Genomic DNA, 20000 nt, shown 5'->3' with positions numbered 1-20000 from the left:
TAAATACACCGTGACAATTAATCCTACACAAAATAGCTAAATTAGCTAAATTAGTTTATTTTAGAGGTACTCTTAGATTTGACCTTTGTTCTAAAAAAAAAAAAAACCTAAAAACCTATGAATGCTAGGGAGAATCTCCTCTTAAAAAAATTTGAACGATACTAGTATATGCATGTTTAGTGATTTTTTTTACGAGATTGCATATTTAACGATTATTCATAAAATAATATCAATGAGTTAATGTTCTCATAAAACACATATTTAAGATCATAACACACATATTTAAGACAAATATTCTTTTAAAGGATATTTAAGACAAATGTTAAGAAAACCGACCTATATTATTTTTCAATAGACCAAAATCACAAATAAAATGATAGCATGAAAACATTCTAGAATATGAGTCATGGCTCATATTTATAAGCATATTTGCATGCATACAAGCACATGAGTCATGAGTCCTCGAAACCAGTACGCAATCAATTAAAATAGGCCAATTCGCGAGAATAGGTCAAACGCATCCAATAGGTTAATTAACTTGGAGATTCGCAACACTACAATTAATTTCCATGCACACAGTCACACAAACGAACCCCAATTGAAAAAACAAGTGCCAGCTTCTTTCATTCCCGAAACTATAACGAACTTCACCGAGAACTTCGGAGGGCATTTACGTCATCTCATACCACCCTTCCCTTAGACGGATCAAAACTCAAACAAACACACTCACTCTCTCATTTTTCATTCTTCTTAGATGCAAAACCAAAAACCGTTATAGAGAGAGAAAACAGTTGTAGAGAGAGAAATGGCAGCTTCCGATGGAAGCGAGTTCTTCGAAATTGGATCTAACGGTAGCGAGAGTTTTGCGAGAGCGTCCAACGCGGAGGCCGTGGAGGAGGACGAGGCGGAGCTTCAGTGGGCGGCGCTTTCTCGCTTACCGTCTCAGAAGCGAATCAACTACGCTGTCCTCCGCGCTTCCTCTTCCAATCGTCAACCTTCGCCGGTGAAAACCAGCACCGATGATTTAGTTGATGTGAGGAAACTGAATCGTAATACGCGTGAACTCGTAGTTAAGAAGGCGTTTGCTACCAATGCTCAGGATAATTACGCTCTCCTCTCCGCCATCAAAGAACGCATCGAGAGGTTTTTTTTTCTCTTTTTTCCGGTTTCTATTATCGCTATTTAATTAATTTATTTTCGTTTTTTTTTGTTGTTCAAAATTATGGATCTGTTTGTTATTTCTGGTTCTGATAGGGTTGGAATTGAGATACCGAAGATTGAAGTTAGGTATTCGAATTTGACTGTTAGTGCTAATGTTTTAATCGGTTCACGAGCTATTCCAACTCTGCTCAATTACACTCGTGATGCGTTAGAGGTTATTTTTTGTATTTACTTCATTTCATATTTGTTTTGTTGATGCGTGCATGTGATTCTGAATATGTTATGTGATTTCACGTAGGGTATCCTAACGAAGTTGGGGTGTTTTCGACCTAAACGGCATTCTCTTACTATTTTAGATAATGTGAGCGGCGTTATAAAACCTGGAAGGTAGTTAAATATTCCTCCTTCTTAGTTGTAATATTTCCTTCAATGGTTAGTTATAGTTATTGTGATTGTTACGCAACTATAAACTCATGTTTTTTTATGTTTTCTTTTTCATCTTCTCTTTTTGGTCACTTTAGTAGAATAAAGTTACTTTTTATGGTTGATATACATTTGGTATTGAATTGAAACAGCGTGATAGTAATGATATTATCACGGGTGAAGAGGTTATGCATTTGACAGGTTCAGAACTTGATGTGTGCTACGTGGTGATTAATCGGGTAGCTTACTTTTTGTTACGCAGGATGACTTTGCTACTTGGACCTCCAGGTTCTGGCAAGTCCTCTTTACTTATGGCTCTCGCGGGCAAGCTTGACTCTAATCTAAAGGTGCACTCAGTATTCCTTTTAGAGTTTAGACTCTCTTGAATTGAATAGTTGTCCATTAACTTTTCACCCTTTCATGTCACATTATAAGTACCTAGTTTAGAAATGAAATTCAATCGGGTAGTTGTGTATTAACACTACAGGGTTGCGGTGCGGGTAACTTATTCAATTTTATTTTTTTTAATTTTAAATATTGAATAAAAAATTATAATAAATAATAGAAAGAAAAATAATATTTTATTATATTTTTAAAATGACTAACAATTTAATACAATTTATTTGTGAAGCAGCTCATAAATTGAAATAAATACAGTTTAATGTACATATACTGAGATTGCCTCTTTTTTACCTAATTAAAAAATTCACTTTTTTTATTACATTCAATTATAAAAAATTGTAGTTTAGAGAATGCAATTGTTTTTTAATTACATCACATTAATTAACTGAAATTGATTTCTATTTTTAATCTGTTTGTAATTAGTTAATTTTATTTATAATTGAGTTTTAAAGTTAGGAAAATAATGAAACTACTATGAGATTTACTCATCAAAAATTATCAAGCTTAAAATTCTATTTATTTCAAGTGTAAAATTATATGATCTTTAAAATTAGATGTCTCAGTCTCACTTGCGACTTTGATATCTCCCATAATTGATCTATAGAGTCACAAGCCACAGGATGCTTTGGAGCAGTCACTGGAGGTCAAGTTGAACATAATCATCGCGGATTAAAGAAAATACACTTCTCATCGTAAAATAATTGTCATACTTGCTTATTTTACACAATTCAAATAAATTTATAAGTGAAGAAAAAATAATACTATTCATTATTCTCATTAAAGTTTAGGGCAGGTATGTTTCTGCTTTAAAAAATGGATTTTTTTTTTTTTAATTTTGAAATATTATAAGTTTTTTTATATTTGTTTTTTCTAAAATGAAACACTAATTTTGACATCCTATAACATAAACATAAATTATTGAAAATCAAAATTTAGTCAAAATCGCAATTTTTTCAAAAAGATTATATTTCAAAAATGATTTTTATGAAAATCTATATGAAATAGCTTTAAAATTAAGTGATTTTTTAAAATTTTGATATCCAATTTTTTTTCATAAATAGATGAAATACCTAAAATCATATTTTAACAATAACAATTCAAAAAAAAAAATTATGTGAAGCTTTGGTAAAAAAAAATTAAAATTTTTTTTCCACAAAGTTATGTAACACTATAAAAATAATTTAAAAAAAAAAAATCAAAACCAATAAGCCCTAATTACAATACATTTAACCGAGAATCATACATGTAATATTAATAAGAATTATACTTAAAAAAATAATTAATATTATATTAAAATTGAATATGACATTTATTCAAAATGTTTTTGTGTGGGTGAATACGAATGTTCGTATATGAAGTATCGAGTATATACTTTAGTTCAATGGAAAATAATAATCAATTTTTCCGATTAAAATTAAAAACAATTGACAAGATAATTTGAACTGATTGATAATATTAAAATTTAAATTTTATTATATGTTTATATCATTCTATTTCAATAAAATACATTTGTTTAAAATATTTATCATTTTCAATTTAATATTTTAAATTTATTTTAAATTATTTATCATATATATTTAAAACTTCAATATTATTTTTATTAATTGAGACAATAATATATAAATAAAATCACATAATTTAAATTTCCATATACATTTTAATTTTCAATTTGAATTCAAGGATTTGGTTGGTTTGAGGAAAATAAAACAGATAGGGAATTGTAGTTTTAAAGTTAAGGGATTTAGATTAGATGAGAAGTTTATCATCAATCTCCTAAAGCAATGAGATCATCTCACCAAATATAGAGAGTGGAATGAAAGTGGGTGAAGCGAGCATTATTTTTATTGTGTTCAATCAAATTATATGAGAAATAAATATTTTTCGAGATAGTTTTAGAACAATGTAAAAGAAAGCAGTATCACAAATAATTATATTTGATATATGTGTAAAAAAATTACATTATTATTATTAATATAGAATGTTAATATATATAATATTATAATAGTATAACTAACGAAAATAAAATTAATAATGGTTATTTTAGTTAGAAATACCATTTTTTTTTACAGTATTAGTTAGAAATACCATTAATATGATATTATAATGGTATAAATGTATCTTCCATTTAATTTTTGGAAGACTCAAAAGTAACTTTAAAATTGTTGAATTGATTTAAAATTATTTTAACGTATTAGATTTTTTCAAACTAAAATTATTTCTACTTTAAATATTAATTCTACCGATATAATTTATCTTCGATACATATTATTGGAAAAATATATAAATAAATCAAGTTCTTAAAAGTCCAAGCTATTCCTAACAATCCAATTATATATGTGCACATTTCAAAACTTTTATCCTAGCCGTGAAATCTCTCTTAATATTGTTCGAGATGGTGAACTTAGAAGTGCAGGAAGGATCTTAACTAACAAAAAGTCGGTTTGTTGTCTGGCTCCCGTGGTCGTGTAGGATTCCGAGTATGTCCTTTTTATAGAGATCGAACAACTAGTTCCCGAAGCCGTGCCCTTACAACTCATTCATGGTTAGATAGTCGAATATCCGAGTTGGTAACCTAACATAACAGTTTGGAAACACTCTCAAGGTCGCATGGAGGTTACGAAATTTATGGAGGAGCCGTTACAAAACATATAAGCAAGGGAATAAAGGATTCAAAGGGGCAACTCATTATGATCAAGAGACTTGAAACCTATGGTATATAAAGGCCCACAAAGCAAATAAGAAGGTATCTAAAAAATAGAATAAAAAATATGCTGATAACAAATGAATAAGCAACACATTTCCATACATTTGTGACCTCACCTAACTAGCTTTAAGGAGGTTAATAAAAAATATTTTATTAGAAATATTTGGTGTCTACTGTGGGGCCTCGGTAAAACTTTCTCAAGCCGTTCAAAATCATAAAAAAAATATATTTATCTCATAGTAATTGGATCATCTCCCAACAAGGGTGAACCTTGCACTCCTCCAAACATGACATAGTTATTGTCAATTGTTGAGACTCTGCGGCAGCAGAATAAGACACTATCTGAGAACGTTCACACACTTCCGCAAACTCAAAGTTTTTGGGAGGTTGACAAAAGTGTTTTTATCAGGAACAAATATCACATTAAATTTTAATAAAATATATGAAAATATAATATAATTAAAAAATAAATAGAATAAGAGTTTAAAGGTAGTGCGTTGACAGTGTAAACTAACTTTACACATACAACCAATCAAAATCCTTACACTTGTCATGTCATATTAGTTTTTTAAATTAAAGTTGTGTTTTAATTGGATACATAATTGTGATTGGTTGATATTTTATATTGTCGGTGCATATCCCTTTTTCTCATAGAATAAAAAATATTAATAAAAAAGAAAATGAAATATTAAATTAAATTAAGAGAGATAATTTAAATTTAAAATGAGAAATCGAAAAATTAATAAAAAAAAAGAAGTTAAAAAATTAAAAATAATAGAGAGAATAAAAAGATAAACAAAAAATCAAGAAAGAGAATAGAAATAAAAAAAAATAAAACTTAGATACAATTCCTGTGGTTTATGTATATAAAAAAAAACTATAGTAAATTGATTCAAATACAAAAAACCTTAAATTAGTAAGAAAAACTTGTTTACAAAACGTAGTATTTCATTTGATCAAGCAAGCAGATACACTAGTTCAAACAGAATCCATTTCTCTGTGTGTTTTTTTTTTTTTTTGGGTTAGTGATTGTGCAAATCCCTATTCTCTACGTGTGATCAAACAAATGAAAAAGATTCGCCCTTCTAAATCTGAATACCCAGATATGTATGATTATGGGATGGGATTTTTGAGTGTATATGAAGCAATAGTTTTTTGGTGTTCGGATGTGTTACCCAACATTGCGGGTTTTTGCTGTTTGTTTGTAATTCCGGTACTTCTCTCAGATAACACTTTCACAATTCATAAGTCATTATGAAATGCAGACCATCTCCGAAAACCCATGTTGATATCAGATTGTGTATCTCTCACTCAGTTTCTTTTTACTATTTTCCCCCTCACAGAAAACTGGTAGTATAACATACAACGGCCATGAGATAGATGAGTTTTATGTTAGAAGGACTTCTGCATATATTAGTCAAACAGATAATCACATTCCAGAACTGACAGTGCGAGAAACTATGGACTTTGGTGCTAGATGTCAAGGTGCACAAGAAGGTTTTGCAGGTATACTTCCTTTGTTATTCTAAAAAAGGATTTTACATTTTTTTTTATAATAGATTTTCTACCAAAATGCATTTAAGAACGTTAATTTACTACTGCTTAATATATTTTTTATAACAGATTCCCTTTCCTTTTAATCTTTCAACTTGTTCTACAGCATATACAAAAGATCTGGGCCGTCTAGAGAATGAAATGAACATCCGGCCAAGTCCAGAAATTGACGCATTTATGAAGGTTATCTTCTTAAATTTGTAATATTGTATGTATGATAGTATTCATTCCCCTCTATATACAGGGCTTCCCTAATATTGTCTTGTGTGAAACTATTGACTCTGCAGGCATCCTCTGTTGGGGGTAAAAAGCACAGTGTGAACACTGATTACATTTTGAAGGTTCTTGGTCTCGATATATGTTCAGATACAATAGTTGGTAACGACATGGTCAGGGGAGTCTCCGGGGGCCAAAGAAAGAGAGTTACAACAGGTTTGTTGCCCTTCTTCTGCAATTACGTTTATTTGTTTTTAACATCTAATGCTTGTCCATATCGGATATACTCCTATTTTCCCCCTTCGAGAACCCTTTAAAGGCTTAGTGAACATATCAACCAATTGGTCTTCAAACTTGACGAAATCCGTGGTTATTTCTCCCCGTTCATGGAAAACCAGATTGTGTGCTCTGATACCATGTTAAAAAATGTGGTTTTAGGCCTAACTCAATCATATAAAACTTGCTTGTAGGGTGAGGATTGCCCCCACTTATAAATACATGTTCAGGCCATCTATTGTTCAATGTGAGACTCTTAACATACCCCTCATGGCCAAGACTAGACAAGGACAACTGGAGCAGGAAAATAAATGGTGGGTGACTCGATAGCGGAAACCTGATAGCAGGGGGGCCATTGGATCTTAAACCTAGCTCTGATACCTTATTGAAATCCTATTTTCTATATATTATTGTGTCTAATGAAATCACACCCAGTGTATATTTATAATCATATAAACTGTACACAATAGGTAATGTCATCAATATAACTTATACAATATTAATGTTAATCAATTACAATTGATTCTAACGGATTCTTAACATTTCTAATCAACAAATGTATAATAAATATTTGGTGAGACTTGTCAAAAAAAAGAAGTGCTTGGTTATCATTTATAACTTTTTTTACATTGGTTAGAAGTATAGAAATAGGGGAAGATGCATTTCCCTTTAAAGGTTATTGCATTGTTGCTCTTACTGAGACATGTTTCTGGGAAGGTGCTATTATATTACTTTCGGATTTGTAAGGCATAGCTGAAGACAAAAATCAGTATATTTTATAATCTTGTTAACTTCATCTGAACTAGAAGACCTGAAATACTGTGATGAGTGATGACTCTGATTTAAGTCGTGTGGTTGCAGCAACCAATGACATCTCATATTGTATCTTTTAGGAGAAATGATCGTTGGTCCTAGAAAAACACTATTTATGGACGAAATATCAACTGGGCTTGATAGCTCTACTACATACCAGATTGTGAAATGCATAAAAAACTTTGTTCATCAGATGGAGGCAACAGTACTCATGGCTCTCCTTCAGCCTGCTCCTGAAACATTTGAGCTCTTTGATGACCTGGTGCTTCTGTCGGAAGGGCATGTAATATATGAAGGCCCTCGAGAAGATGTGCTTGAATTTTTTGAGTCAATAGGGTTTCAGCTTCCACCACGTAAGGGGATTGCAGACTTCCTTCAGGAGGTATATGTATAAATAATATCGTCTAAACATACTATTAGGGTCAAGAGCTTCATATGAATCTTGTTTAACTTCTTCTCTTTTGTCAGGTCACCTCTAAAAAGGATCAGGCACAGTACTGGGCTGATCCTTCTAAACCATATGAATTTATCTCAGTTCATGAGATTGCAGAAGCCTTTAGAAAATCTAGATTTGGAAGGTATATTGACTCCTTACAGGCACATCCATATGATAAATCAAAGTGCCACCCTTCAGCTTTGGCTCAAAAAAAATATGCTGTGTCAAAATTGGAGGTCACAAAAGCTTGCTTTAATCGAGAAGTCCTTTTGATCAAAAGACATAGTTTCCTTTATATTTTTAGAACCTTCCAGGTATTTTTTATTAGATACTGTATTTAAACTTGCTCTTTGTACTATTTTTTATTTATTTCAAAATTGAAAAGATCCTATTATTATTATTATTATCTTTATGAAGTCTATATTATCAACTTATTTTGTAAGTTGTTGACTTATTTATATATTTTATCATGTTGCCCCAGGTTGCTTTTGTTGGATTCGTTACATGTACAGTATTTCTACGAACAAGGCTGCATCCCACAGATGAGGTTTTTGGGAATCTTTATCTTTCTGCTCTATTCTTTGGGCTTGTTCACATGATGTTTAATGGGTTCTCTGAGTTGCCTTTGATGATAAGCCGGCTCCCAATATTTTACAAGCAAAGAGATAATTTATTCTATCCTGCATGGGCATGGTCTGTTACCAGTTGGATTCTCCGTGTACCTTACTCCGTTATTGAGGCTTTTATATGGAGTGCTGTTGTATATTACACTGTTGGATTTGCCCCTGCTGCGGGAAGGTATCTTAAATTTATTGCATCTTTCTATTAAAAAATTTATTTTTACCTTCTTAGTCATTGAATTTTTAAATGTTTCAGGTTTTTTCGCTACATGTTTATACTTTTTATAGTGCACCAAATGGCATTAGGTCTTTTCGGGATGATGGCTGCTATTGCAAGAGATATGGTTCTTGCCAATACATTTGGCTCAGCTGCACTGCTGACTATATTTTTGCTTGGAGGATTTATTGTACCTAAAGGTAGGCACTGACCCACATACTGCTAGAGAATTGCAAACCATATTGCTGTTAGTTATTTGGTTGTTATTTCTTCAGGAATGATTAAGCCATGGTGGATTTGGGGCTACTATTTGTCACCTCTTACCTATGGACAAACTGCAATTACAGTTAATGAATTTACTGCTACCCGATGGATGAAGGTATTATATTTGGCATGTGTAACTTATTGATTTTCTGCCAATGAATTCATGTGTTAATATACTGTCAAGGACCAACTCCACGGAGAAAATTTTGTGAGTAATTTCCAATACCTTTTAACCTGATTTCCCTTTGGTCATTAAGCATGGTCAAAGTTTAGTAGGCCCATTATAATTTGGGCTAAAACCTGATTTTGTATTATAAAGAATATAAATTTTGACATGGACTAGAATTTTGACCATCTGATTATGTAGACTCTATTGCCATGCAAACAATCAACTAATCAAAATCTTAAGGCGAAAAAATGAATATTATACGTGATTTTTATTTTAAATGGTTTTGTAGCATATTTATGAATTATAATATTAATTATTGTCTGCAGAAATCAGCAATTGGGAACAACACAATTGGTTACAACATCCTCATTTCACACAACATACCAGTTGATGATTACTGGTATTGGGTTGGTGCTGGAATTTTAATGCTCTATGCAGTTTTTTTCCATAGTATGGTCACTTTGTCCTTGGCCTATCTGAATCGTAAGTTTTGAATATTATTTTCCCCAGTTTTTCCATTTAAGAGCCTGCACTCCTTCCATTTATGTCATTCATTATGATATCCGGTTTTTTTTCTTACTTTTAATACAGCACTTCAAAAGGCTCGCACAGTTATTCCTCTGGATGATGGCTCAGGAAAGAATTCTTCTGGAGATGGTAGTGAGCTTGATATTATTTTGCTTGAATAAATATCTATTATCTACTTCACTTTGATGGACCGTACATATTTAAAGATAGATAATGTATTGACCTAAAATGTCGCACAATACTTGAATTGGCTATGCAGTTAGTAATCAGGTCCATGAAATGAGTACCGATTCCAGGACTACGAAAGATAAAAGTGATATGAAGGGAATGATTCTTCCATTTCAACCATTGACAATGACATTCCATAATGTCAATTATTATGTTGATATGCCAAAGGTAAGGGCATATGTAATTTCTGATTCCATAAAATACTGTCTATATATGTAATGATATAAGCTCCATAAAAATTAGCAGATGTATTTTTCATTAACTAGTTCAGAAGGACGTTTTTACAGGAAATAAGAAAGCAAGGCATACCTGAAACAAGGTTGCAACTCTTAACAGATGTGAGCGGAGTTTTCTCACCGGGTGTCCTTACAGCATTAGTGGGGTCTAGTGGAGCTGGAAAGACCACATTGATGGATGTACTTGCTGGCAGGAAAACTGGAGGGTATATCGAAGGGAACATCAAAATATCAGGTTACCCAAAAGAGCAACGGACATTTGCTAGAATATCCGGATATGTTGAACAAAATGATATACATTCTCCTCAAGTTACAATTGAGGAGTCCCTGTGGTTTTCTGCATCTCTTCGTCTTCCCAAGGAAATCAGCGTTGATAAAAGACGTGTAATTTGTTTTCGTAACACATTGTATCATCTGATTTGAGCATTGAAATTTACAGACTTTAACTAGCTGAAATATTTTACAGGAATTTGTTGAACAAGTAATGAAACTAGTTGAGCTTGATTCTTTGAGACATGCTTTGGTCGGTATGCCAGGTAGTTCAGGCTTATCAACAGAGCAGAGAAAGAGATTAACAATTGCAGTGGAGCTTGTTGCAAACCCTTCTATTATTTTTATGGACGAGCCTACATCTGGACTTGATGCACGTGCTGCAGCTATTGTTATGCGAACTGTTCGCAACACTGTTGATACTGGAAGGACAGTGGTTTGCACAATACATCAACCAAGTATTGATATTTTTGAAGCATTTGATGATGTTAGTTCAATCATGTCTTCTGTCAGTTTATTGTTTTGATATCTAATAGTGCACTTATTTCTATCAATGAGTCTAAGCATTTGCTTTTGCTGCCCAGTTACTTCTTATGAAACGCGGGGGACAAGTTATTTATGGAGGAAAGATTGGTGAGCATTCACGGATATTGATAGACTATTTTCAGGTGATGACTTTAGAACTTATTACTATTATTGTTACCACTACATCAGTGATTTTTACTCATCAATTGTGATTATCAGTAAACCCAGGTGCAAACTTGACCAATGAAACTTAAGATCCCACAATCTTTTTTTCAGCCTACAATGAAAATGGCACCATTCAGTGCTGCATGCTACGAATAATTTACTCCTTAGACTTTGTTTGCGAGGTTTGAGGGAAGAAAATGTGAGCTTTGGAGGAAGGGGAGTAGTCGGAAAAAAAGAGAAATTTTCCACAGTTTTTGAAAGAATGCTTTTGTAGAGAGTGATAAATGTATGTTTACCATTAATATATTTTTAATTTTATGAGTATCATAATAATGTAGATTGAATTTGAAGAATTTACTGAAACCTTCAAAAACTCCAAAATCCTCTTTCTATACAATTTTTAAGCTCCCCATTTTAAGGGGATTTTGTAGTATAAAGAAAAACAAACCCCCAAATCCCTCCTCTCCCGATTCTTTCCACAAACCCCCAAATCCCTCCTCTCCCGATTCTTTCCACTTCTCCTTCCTTTATTTCAAAATGCTCCCTTTCCCTCTCCTCCTAAACTCTCAAACAACGCGTTAGTGTCTCTCCTAAGTGTCTATCTTGTGCGCACAACTTGTCTGCTTTCTACAACTACATGAAAACATCCTGTTTTTCTTTATATCTAGTTTAATTCTCCGACTTCTTTCTATTCTGTGAAATATTAGGCTTGAATATTGATTATCCTTTTCTAGAAGTTAGATATTTATAAGCTTAGATCTGATCACAAGAAGACCGATGAGGTTCACAAATGAGGTGATGAACCAGGATCCTATAGCATACTCCGGTGTAGTTTGGTGTCACGGTGCTCCGGTCTAGCGGCGGAGATACTGCAAACACTCCGACACCCAAATAGATGACGGTAGAAGGTGAGACGTATTCAGGATTAGAATAGTATGTACCTAAATATGGGGCCTTCATTAGGCAGGCCTTATAGTAAGGCCCTAGGGGTTGAGTCTCTAGAACCTTCTCCCGAGGGGCATCTGTCCCAGGAGACAGGTGTCCTCACAACTTGATTTACTTTGATCCGGAGGTCCTCATTGCTTTGTGGAGCATTGAGCTCTTTACCACCTGGATCGGTCCCTGTTTTGTGCCTTTCTGGAACAGGCATCGGCTTAGATTGGAACAGGAGCCATGAGCAGAGTAGTTCAGAATATACATAGTGGAATTAGGTCTTTCTTTTATCAATACATGATTTGGAGTTGTGTGGGAAAGTAGAGAATACTTACAACAGAACAAAGAGTGAGAAAGGGAATAGAAAGAGAATTAAGACAGTGGAGAATGAAGGAGGAGTGCATTGTTTATTAAAGAAAACATACTTTTATAGTCTAGATTTATATTCTCATCTTCTATTTGTTTTTTCTAACAAGTATGACCCAGTAATGCCCCTGCTTCACCGTCTCTGTTTTTTGTTGTGGATTTCTTTTTCTGAAACTAATGTCAGAATACATGTGCGAGTTCCTGAGTTTATATTTCTGGTTGTTTTTTCCTATCTGCTCGACAGGGAATCGGTGGTATCCCCCCTATTCCAAGTGGCTACAATCCAGCTACCTGGGTTCTTGAGGTCACTACACCTGCTATTGAAGAGAAAATTGGTTCAGATTTTGCAGCAATTTATAAGAATTCAGCGCAATTCAGGTGTTGTTTCTATTGTGATGTTTATCAGCTGCTACTGCTACTGCCAGAGTCTTTTTGTTCTTATTTTTAGTTAATGTTGGAGTGATATGATATGAATGAAAGGTCCCTGTTCTAGAAATTGAAAAAAAAAACTAATAATCCAAGATGATACAACCCTTAAGCTACAGGTGGTAGAATAGAAATATTGTTTTTCAGATAAATTGCTAAACTGCTTAGTCAATGTTTTTATCAGAGGGGTGGAGTCTTCTATTTTGGAATTTGAGCATCCTCCTGCTGGATCCGAACCACTGAAGTTTGACACAATGTTTTCACAAAATTCGTTGTCCCAATTTTTTCTGTGCTTATGGAAACAAAATCTTGTGTACTGGAGAAGCCCAGCATATAATGCAATGAGGCTATATTTCACCACAATCAGTGCTTTAATATTTGGAAGTGTATTTTGGGATGTTGGTTCAAAAAGGTAATATTTCCTTGTTTTCTTTTATTGTAAAGGAGTTATTTCATGTATGTAAATTTAAATCAAATAAAAAAAGGTAAAAGGCTTTATTCAGTTTGACTGACACAGTAACTATCAATAATATTATGCAGAGCAACAACTCAAGAGCTGTTTGTCCTTATGGGAGCTCTTTATTCTGCGTGCTTGTTTCTTGGGGTAAACAATGCTTCTTCTGTACAGCCGATTGTTTCAATAGAAAGGACAGTATTTTATAGAGAGAAAGCAGCAGGAATGTACTCCCCATTGCCATATGCAGCAGCCCAGGTAGGTCTCATCACAACACTGAAAATTATTACATGGCTAATTTTTCAGCTTAATTATTTACTTATAATGATTGTTTAATCTGACTTTCAGGGACTTATAGAGATCCCATACATTGCTGTTCAGACATTGGTGTTTGGCTTGATAACATATTTTATGGTCAATTTTGAGAAGACACCGGGTAACATATCAACTTTCATGTATATTCATATATTGGTTATTTTATATATGTTTGGATTCCACTTTTAATATCTAATTGTATTTATTGCAGGGAAGTTTTTTCTCTATCTATTGTTCATGTTCCTAACCTTTACCTACTTCACCTTTTACGGAATGATGGCGGTTGGTTTTACAGCTTCACAACAGTTGGCTGCTGTTATTTCTTCAGCTTTTTACTCCCTGTGGAATCTTCTTTCCGGTTTTCTTATCCCAAAAGCGGTGAGTAATGTTATACTTAGAAATTTTTGAACCAAAAGTCAATTTTCTATTGGCTTCTAAAAACTAATAATGTGACAATGACTATGGATGTCTCAGAGTATTCCGGATTGGTGGATTTGGTTCTATTATATCTGCCCTGTTCAATGGACTTTACGCGGTATTATAACATCTCAGCTTGGTGATGTGGAAACAACAATTGAGGGACCAGGATTCAAAGGCACTGTGAAAGAGTATATATCTGCAACTCTTGGATATGATCAGAAAATCAACGGAATATCGTCTGTGGGTCTTTCAGTGATAGTCCTTCTTGCATTTAATATCCTATTCTTCGGTAGTTTTGCTACATCTGTTAAACTTTTTAATTTCCAGAAGAGATAAAAGATTTACATTTTTAGGTTTCCACATCATAATAGTAGTAGATGATTTATTCATTGGATAAGATTTTGTATGCCACGCAATTCATGAGGAAGGTGCTCGATAGAATTGTCACTGTACTAGGTCTGTTTATTGTAGATGATGTGAGACCCGGTTGTTTATGTTTTGTTTTTGGATCCTGCCGTTACAAAAGGCATTCATTCCAATTTAAAAGCCAAAAAGAATTCCTTTTGATATTTCATATCTTAATAGTTGAAACTATCATAGACCCCCCCACTCTGTGAATGAATTCTCAAGTATAATAACTTCAGTTTCTACTCACAGAAAGTTGATGATCAAACACCTTTTTTTTATTCTACAACTTTATCTGGTATAAATTAGCTGTTTGGCCTTTTTAAAAACAACAGTCTTAATAATTACACACATAAGCTCTTAATTATATGTAGATTCAGTAGACAAGATAACTTAAGAATCTTTACAATATTTTTAAAGTGAACAAAAACTATAAAGAAAGATTAATATCCATAATTTTTCATCCTTTATTGAAATTCTTTTATTTAATTAAACATCTGACACAATAGAAAATACTTGTAATGCTAAACACTGGAACATGGAATTGGGGTATACATGAATTAAGTCCATTGATAATGATAACTATATATAGAGCAATATCCAAAAAGACATTGTTACGCCTTATTATCGAGAAAGAGCACAAGCATTGAAATATCTACTTCGGACTTATGTTTGATTTTCACAGCCTCATGTTCCACAAGCAGAAATCCGACTTGGTATCTGAAGTGAAGAATTTCAGTCATGTGTAGGGTCAGGTTGTTTTAATCACCATGGAAACAGAGTCATTCAATTGGAGATGGCTTCACAGGGGTGTTTGCTCCGAAACCGATTATACCATATTGATCTGTAACAAGTAAAAAAGTTGAATGTTTAATCAAACACATCTTTTTCCTAAGACTATACTTGACCCAAAAAAATGCAATATGAACAAATTAAAGTTTTACTGTTCGTGATAGGAAGCTAGGTATACTTACTGATTTGTGGAGCTTTGAGAACAAAAAAACATGCAGAAATGATAAAGTAACAGAAAGTAAGAATGACTCCTTTCATATAGTGTGAAGTTCCATCCTACAGAAGATTCAATAAAATCACATATTTAGTAACTTTAAAGATAAGAAAATTAAAGAATAAATGCCGGATGTGCAGACCTGCAAAGTGAAGGCTGTAACAATAATTGCGAAACCAAGACATCCAGTTTCAAGAAGATTGAAGTCTAGATCCATTCGTATACCCATTATCCACGCAACAATCACACTAAATGGAACCTGAAATAGATTATTGGATAATCCAGATTTGTCGGTGTTAAGCCAGCGTTGAAAAATAATAATTACTTGACAAAATATTTATCACAGCCTTACCACAAACATAGAAATTTGAGTAGCAGATCCCATAGCAACACCTAATGATATATCCTGCAAGATAACAAACTTAAGCTTATAGTACTAGTAAAGAAATTGCAATGTCTAATATAAACATCAAATATTTTTATCAAAACCATACCAATTTGTTCTTGAAAGCAAATATGACTGATCCAGCATGTTCCGCGGCATTCCCAACAATTGGTAGCAAAATTATGCTAATAAAGCTCACAGAAATACCCCAAGAATCCGAAGCAGCCTAGTTATTAAGCATAAAAGTGTAAACAATTAACCCATCAAATCTAATTACATATTTAGTTTAAATGGCCAAAATCATCAAAAAGTACCTCAATGGTTCCCACAACATACTCAGAAAGAACAGATATGACCAATGTCATACCCACCAACCAACTGAATGCACTCCAAAATCCAATCACTGCTTTCTCTTCATCCTCTTCATCTTCCACCTGAAAATCAAACCTCGCACCTCATTTAAGTAACTACAAATAAAATATAACCAAATTAGTTAAATAAATTGTGCTAATTAGTGTTAATCACCTCTTGTGCATCGAATATTTTTCGATGAGTTTTCAATTGGAAGAAGATATAAGCAACATATGCTATAAGCATAACAATGCTACTTGCTCTCGACAATTGAAGAGTACAATTGGCGATAGAATGATTTCCTCCCGCCAACGCATATTTGAACATTAATGGCAGCAAATGGCATAGAAATCCCAGCAACAAAAGCAATGAGTTCACATCAGCTTGTTTCTGTTCATTTAATAATCGAAAAACATAAGAAATTGATTAATAGCATGAATGCACAATGTGTGATGGAAAAAAGGACAATAATGTATATTTACTCTGTCATATCTTTGTTCCTTTTTGAGATTTGCTAAGCCACCACAAAGGAGTGAGCTTCCTAGAACCAAGAGAAGGTTTGAGAGAATGGAACCAAGCAAGGAGAATTTGACAACATGGATTTTGTTCTGGTGAAGTGCAAATATTGCTATGATCATCTCAGTTGCATTGCCACAAGTTGCATTTAGAAGACCTCCAACTGTAACATTCACACAAATTGGCTTACTTAAAGTAATTTATGGTAATCTATTGAAATGTTTATCAACTATCAATCATCAGTTATAAATTATCCGTCATCAGCTATAAACTATCAGTTATCAGTCATCGGCTATAAATCTGTCTAGTGTTTATTATATCCGTAAAAGAGTAAACGTACCTGTTGGGCCAGTGAAATATGCGATTTGCCTTGAAGTTTATGCAGTTCAGGTAAACATTTTCAGTAACAAAAAATTAGTAAATAGCAATGCTAGAAAATATGAAATTTGAATGATAGTATAATCATATTACAATGTGAAATGCAAACTTACTCAGTGAGGAAGCTGACACGTTCAGCTAGGGGAGCAAGTCCAAGTAAGCTCAAAGCAAAAATCCAAGGCTATATACATAACAGAAAGGCAATTATATTATTTGCCAAAAACTAATATTATATCACATTTCTTACATATATATTTAAGATAAGGAACTATAATTGTTTTTCCAAATGCAAAATGAAATATAAATAATGATAATGATTAAAAAAATATTTTCTTTTTTAGTGGGGATGAGATTTTATAAATTAAAATTTTCAATTTTAACGTAAGACTTAAGTTTGTGATTCAAGTGTGACCTATGATCAAAATTTATAATTTTGCTTTAAAATTTAAGTTCGTGATTCAAGTATGACTTATGTTATGTTATATAGTTTGATTTTTTCATTAAAGATTAATGTTGAAACTTTTATGTTGAACTTGGTTAAGCGGAAGGTTGTGCTAGCTCCTATGGAGATTCTTTGTCCTTTGTGTGGTTTGGAGGAGGAAGATTTGGATCACTTGTTCTCTTCTTGTCCGACTATTTTACTTTGGTGGACCAAATTGTGTGATTGGCTCGGTTTCGACAATACTTTATTTCCGGGTAATTTTTTTAATAGCCTTTCTCTTTTGGACTTGTCTTGTAAATCCAAATTTAAGGTTGATACTAGTTGGTTATTTGGATTGGCTTTTTGTTGGGGTATTTGGAATCGTAGGAATGCTATTGTTTTTGAGGGTGTTTCATTGAGGGATTTTGACACTATAGGTATGGTTAAGTTTGTTGCTTGGGAATGGCTTCTTTCCTCTTATAAAGGGCTAGATCTCATTTTTTTGGGTGACAATCCGAATTTATGTATTAGGTGATTTTTGTAAGGGGGTTTTGGGGGAGTTCTTTTCTCTCTTTTTCTTTGTAATTGTTGATTAGCACCCCTTGTGCTTTTTTAATGCCATCTTTACTTAAAAAAAATGATTTCTTGTCATCAATTTTTTTTAAAAAAATATATATTTTGTCTTCATGATTATACAATTTGGATATATAAAAAACACTCTTTTTACAATTTTGAATTGGGTAATATGGAAAAGATATATTTTTGAAAAATAGTAAAATGGTTTTTTTATATATGAAAAAAATAAGAAAATGCTAGGATGATATACTATCAAAAACATCTTTTTTTATTATAAATCATGAAATAAAGAAAATAAATATTTTGTATCATTCACAAATATCCTTTATAACAAACTATGGAAAAAGAGCACTGACAGGACAGTGTAAAATAGTTTTACACTGTCAACCAATGACGATTATGAATCAGGACAAGTTAGATTGAAAATTTTAAAAAAATTGTATGACGTGGCAGAACGTCATATTCTAATTGAATGATAGTGTAAAACTTTTTTACACCGTCAGTGCATAACCATTAAACTCAAAAACTATACTTTTTAAATATATGCTTATAAAATAAAAAATAATTTATAATATTATAGAAATATGAGAAGCATACTTGTTATGTGGCTTTAGGTTGGCCAATGTTAGAAATATATATTCCTATTTAACTATATTTTGTTTAATTAACCTCCTCATCTAACATTAGCTACCTTAAACCACTTAACCAACTAAAAATTAATTATTAGTAATTCACTAACCATGCAACAAAGAACTGTAAATCTCTTGGGGATTTGTGTAATTTGTGTTTTAGAAAAATATAATAGGGGTTTAAATGCATTTTTGTGAATTATTGAATTTAGTTCTCTCATTTATAAATTCGAGATTTTAGCCCTCTTATAAAATATTTAGAATTTTTTTTCACACAACTCATTTTGAACATGTTTTTCTTAAGTGTATCATATTCGTTAACAAATAAAATTATATTTGGCAATGTGACATTATTGTTTTGAAAGAAAAAAATAGTTCATAAAACTAAATAAAATGTTCATACATTATGAATCACCAAAAGTGCTAATTACTTACCCTTCCAAGGCTATAAAAATCCGCAGCAACAGCCAAAGGAACCGCCGGAAAAAGCACAACAAGCTTAGTCCCCAACATCACCTCTTTCACATTTCTCATCACATTTCTAACTATCTGAAACCGACCATTATTCGTCACCAAAACAATATCCGACTTCTTCCTCACAATCGAACTCGATGAAATATTCTCAACCGAATCAACCTTATTCTCCAAATCTTCATTCACATTCATGCTAGGAAATATCGGTCGCGAAGTAGCCTCAGAGAAGAAACTCATTCTACCAAAACTAATTAACACTTCCAAATGGTGAAGAATATTTATAATAGTGTAACGAGATTTATAAATATTTGAGATAAAAAGAAACTCATTGAAACGAAACTAGAATGAGGTTGTGAAAAAAATTGGGTGGTTGCATTGTATAGATTACCATTGTGCTATTGTGGCAATTTCCAAACTAAGTACTATGAAGCTTCGTGGAATTTTCCAAACTCATGTTTGCGTAACCCTCGTACATGTTTTTATTGTTTTGGATGGATATATTGTTGGGTGAAAATTTGGAATAGGTGAAGTATAAATTTTGCATGCTTGAGCTCATACGAATTTGTTTCTATGAGGTATTATAGATGATAAAACATGAATCTTCCTATACGTTGTTGTACGTAATATATTCACTATAGTTTTTACTTTTTGGGTGGTTTGTTTCATTGTTTTGTCATTTTCATTTTCCATTTTCGTGTTTATAAAGTATAGAGAGAGATAATGATGATTGGTTGAAAA

At 32.6% G+C, this 20000-nt stretch overlaps 2 protein-coding genes across 3 annotated transcripts; one reads left to right on the top strand and one right to left on the bottom strand.

The window, feature by feature from the left end:
* Nucleotides 1-487: 487 nt before the first annotated feature.
* LOC131634882 (ABC transporter G family member 31-like) lies at nt 488-14481 on the top strand. 2 transcript variants are annotated; one of them, XM_058905506.1, is made up of 24 exons: nt 488-1143; nt 1255-1375; nt 1460-1548; nt 1847-1931; nt 6034-6196; nt 6351-6427; nt 6532-6676; nt 7630-7931; nt 8018-8299; nt 8467-8783; nt 8862-9022; nt 9098-9201; nt 9582-9738; nt 9847-9912; nt 10043-10179; nt 10299-10631; nt 10714-11004; nt 11102-11185; nt 12751-12884; nt 13117-13344; nt 13473-13644; nt 13735-13822; nt 13913-14079; nt 14176-14481. In XM_058905506.1, exons 1-24 carry the CDS (start codon nt 806-808, stop codon nt 14455-14457), a joined length of 4323 nt encoding a protein of 1440 aa, XP_058761489.1. In that variant the 5' UTR covers nt 488-805; the 3' UTR covers nt 14458-14481. The 2 variants fall into 2 exon arrangements, with proteins under 2 accessions (XP_058761489.1, XP_058761490.1); XM_058905507.1 differs by lacking the exons at nt 488-1143; nt 1255-1375; nt 1460-1548; nt 1847-1931 and adding an exon at nt 5628-5903.
* Nucleotides 14482-14975: 494 nt separating this feature from the next.
* Nucleotides 14976-19615, bottom strand: LOC131634883 (vacuolar cation/proton exchanger 3-like). The gene is made up of 11 exons (XM_058905508.1): nt 19224-19615; nt 17276-17343; nt 17125-17153; nt 16751-16947; nt 16443-16658; nt 16232-16351; nt 16027-16143; nt 15885-15938; nt 15675-15791; nt 15501-15594; nt 14976-15370 (listed from the first exon to the last, which is right to left on the bottom strand). The coding sequence occupies exons 1-11, from the start codon at nt 19497-19499 to the stop codon at nt 15309-15311; spliced, it is 1350 nt and encodes a 449-aa protein (XP_058761491.1). The 5' UTR covers nt 19500-19615; the 3' UTR covers nt 14976-15308.
* Nucleotides 19616-20000: the final 385 nt, after the last annotated feature.

Source organism: Vicia villosa, unplaced genomic scaffold (genome assembly GCF_029867415.1).
Source record: "Vicia villosa cultivar HV-30 ecotype Madison, WI unplaced genomic scaffold, Vvil1.0 ctg.001374F_1_1, whole genome shotgun sequence".
Classification (NCBI taxonomy): domain Eukaryota; kingdom Viridiplantae; phylum Streptophyta; class Magnoliopsida; order Fabales; family Fabaceae; genus Vicia; species Vicia villosa.
The sequence above is the reverse complement of the archived record's forward strand: the minus strand, read 5'-3'. Positions and strand labels throughout refer to the sequence as shown.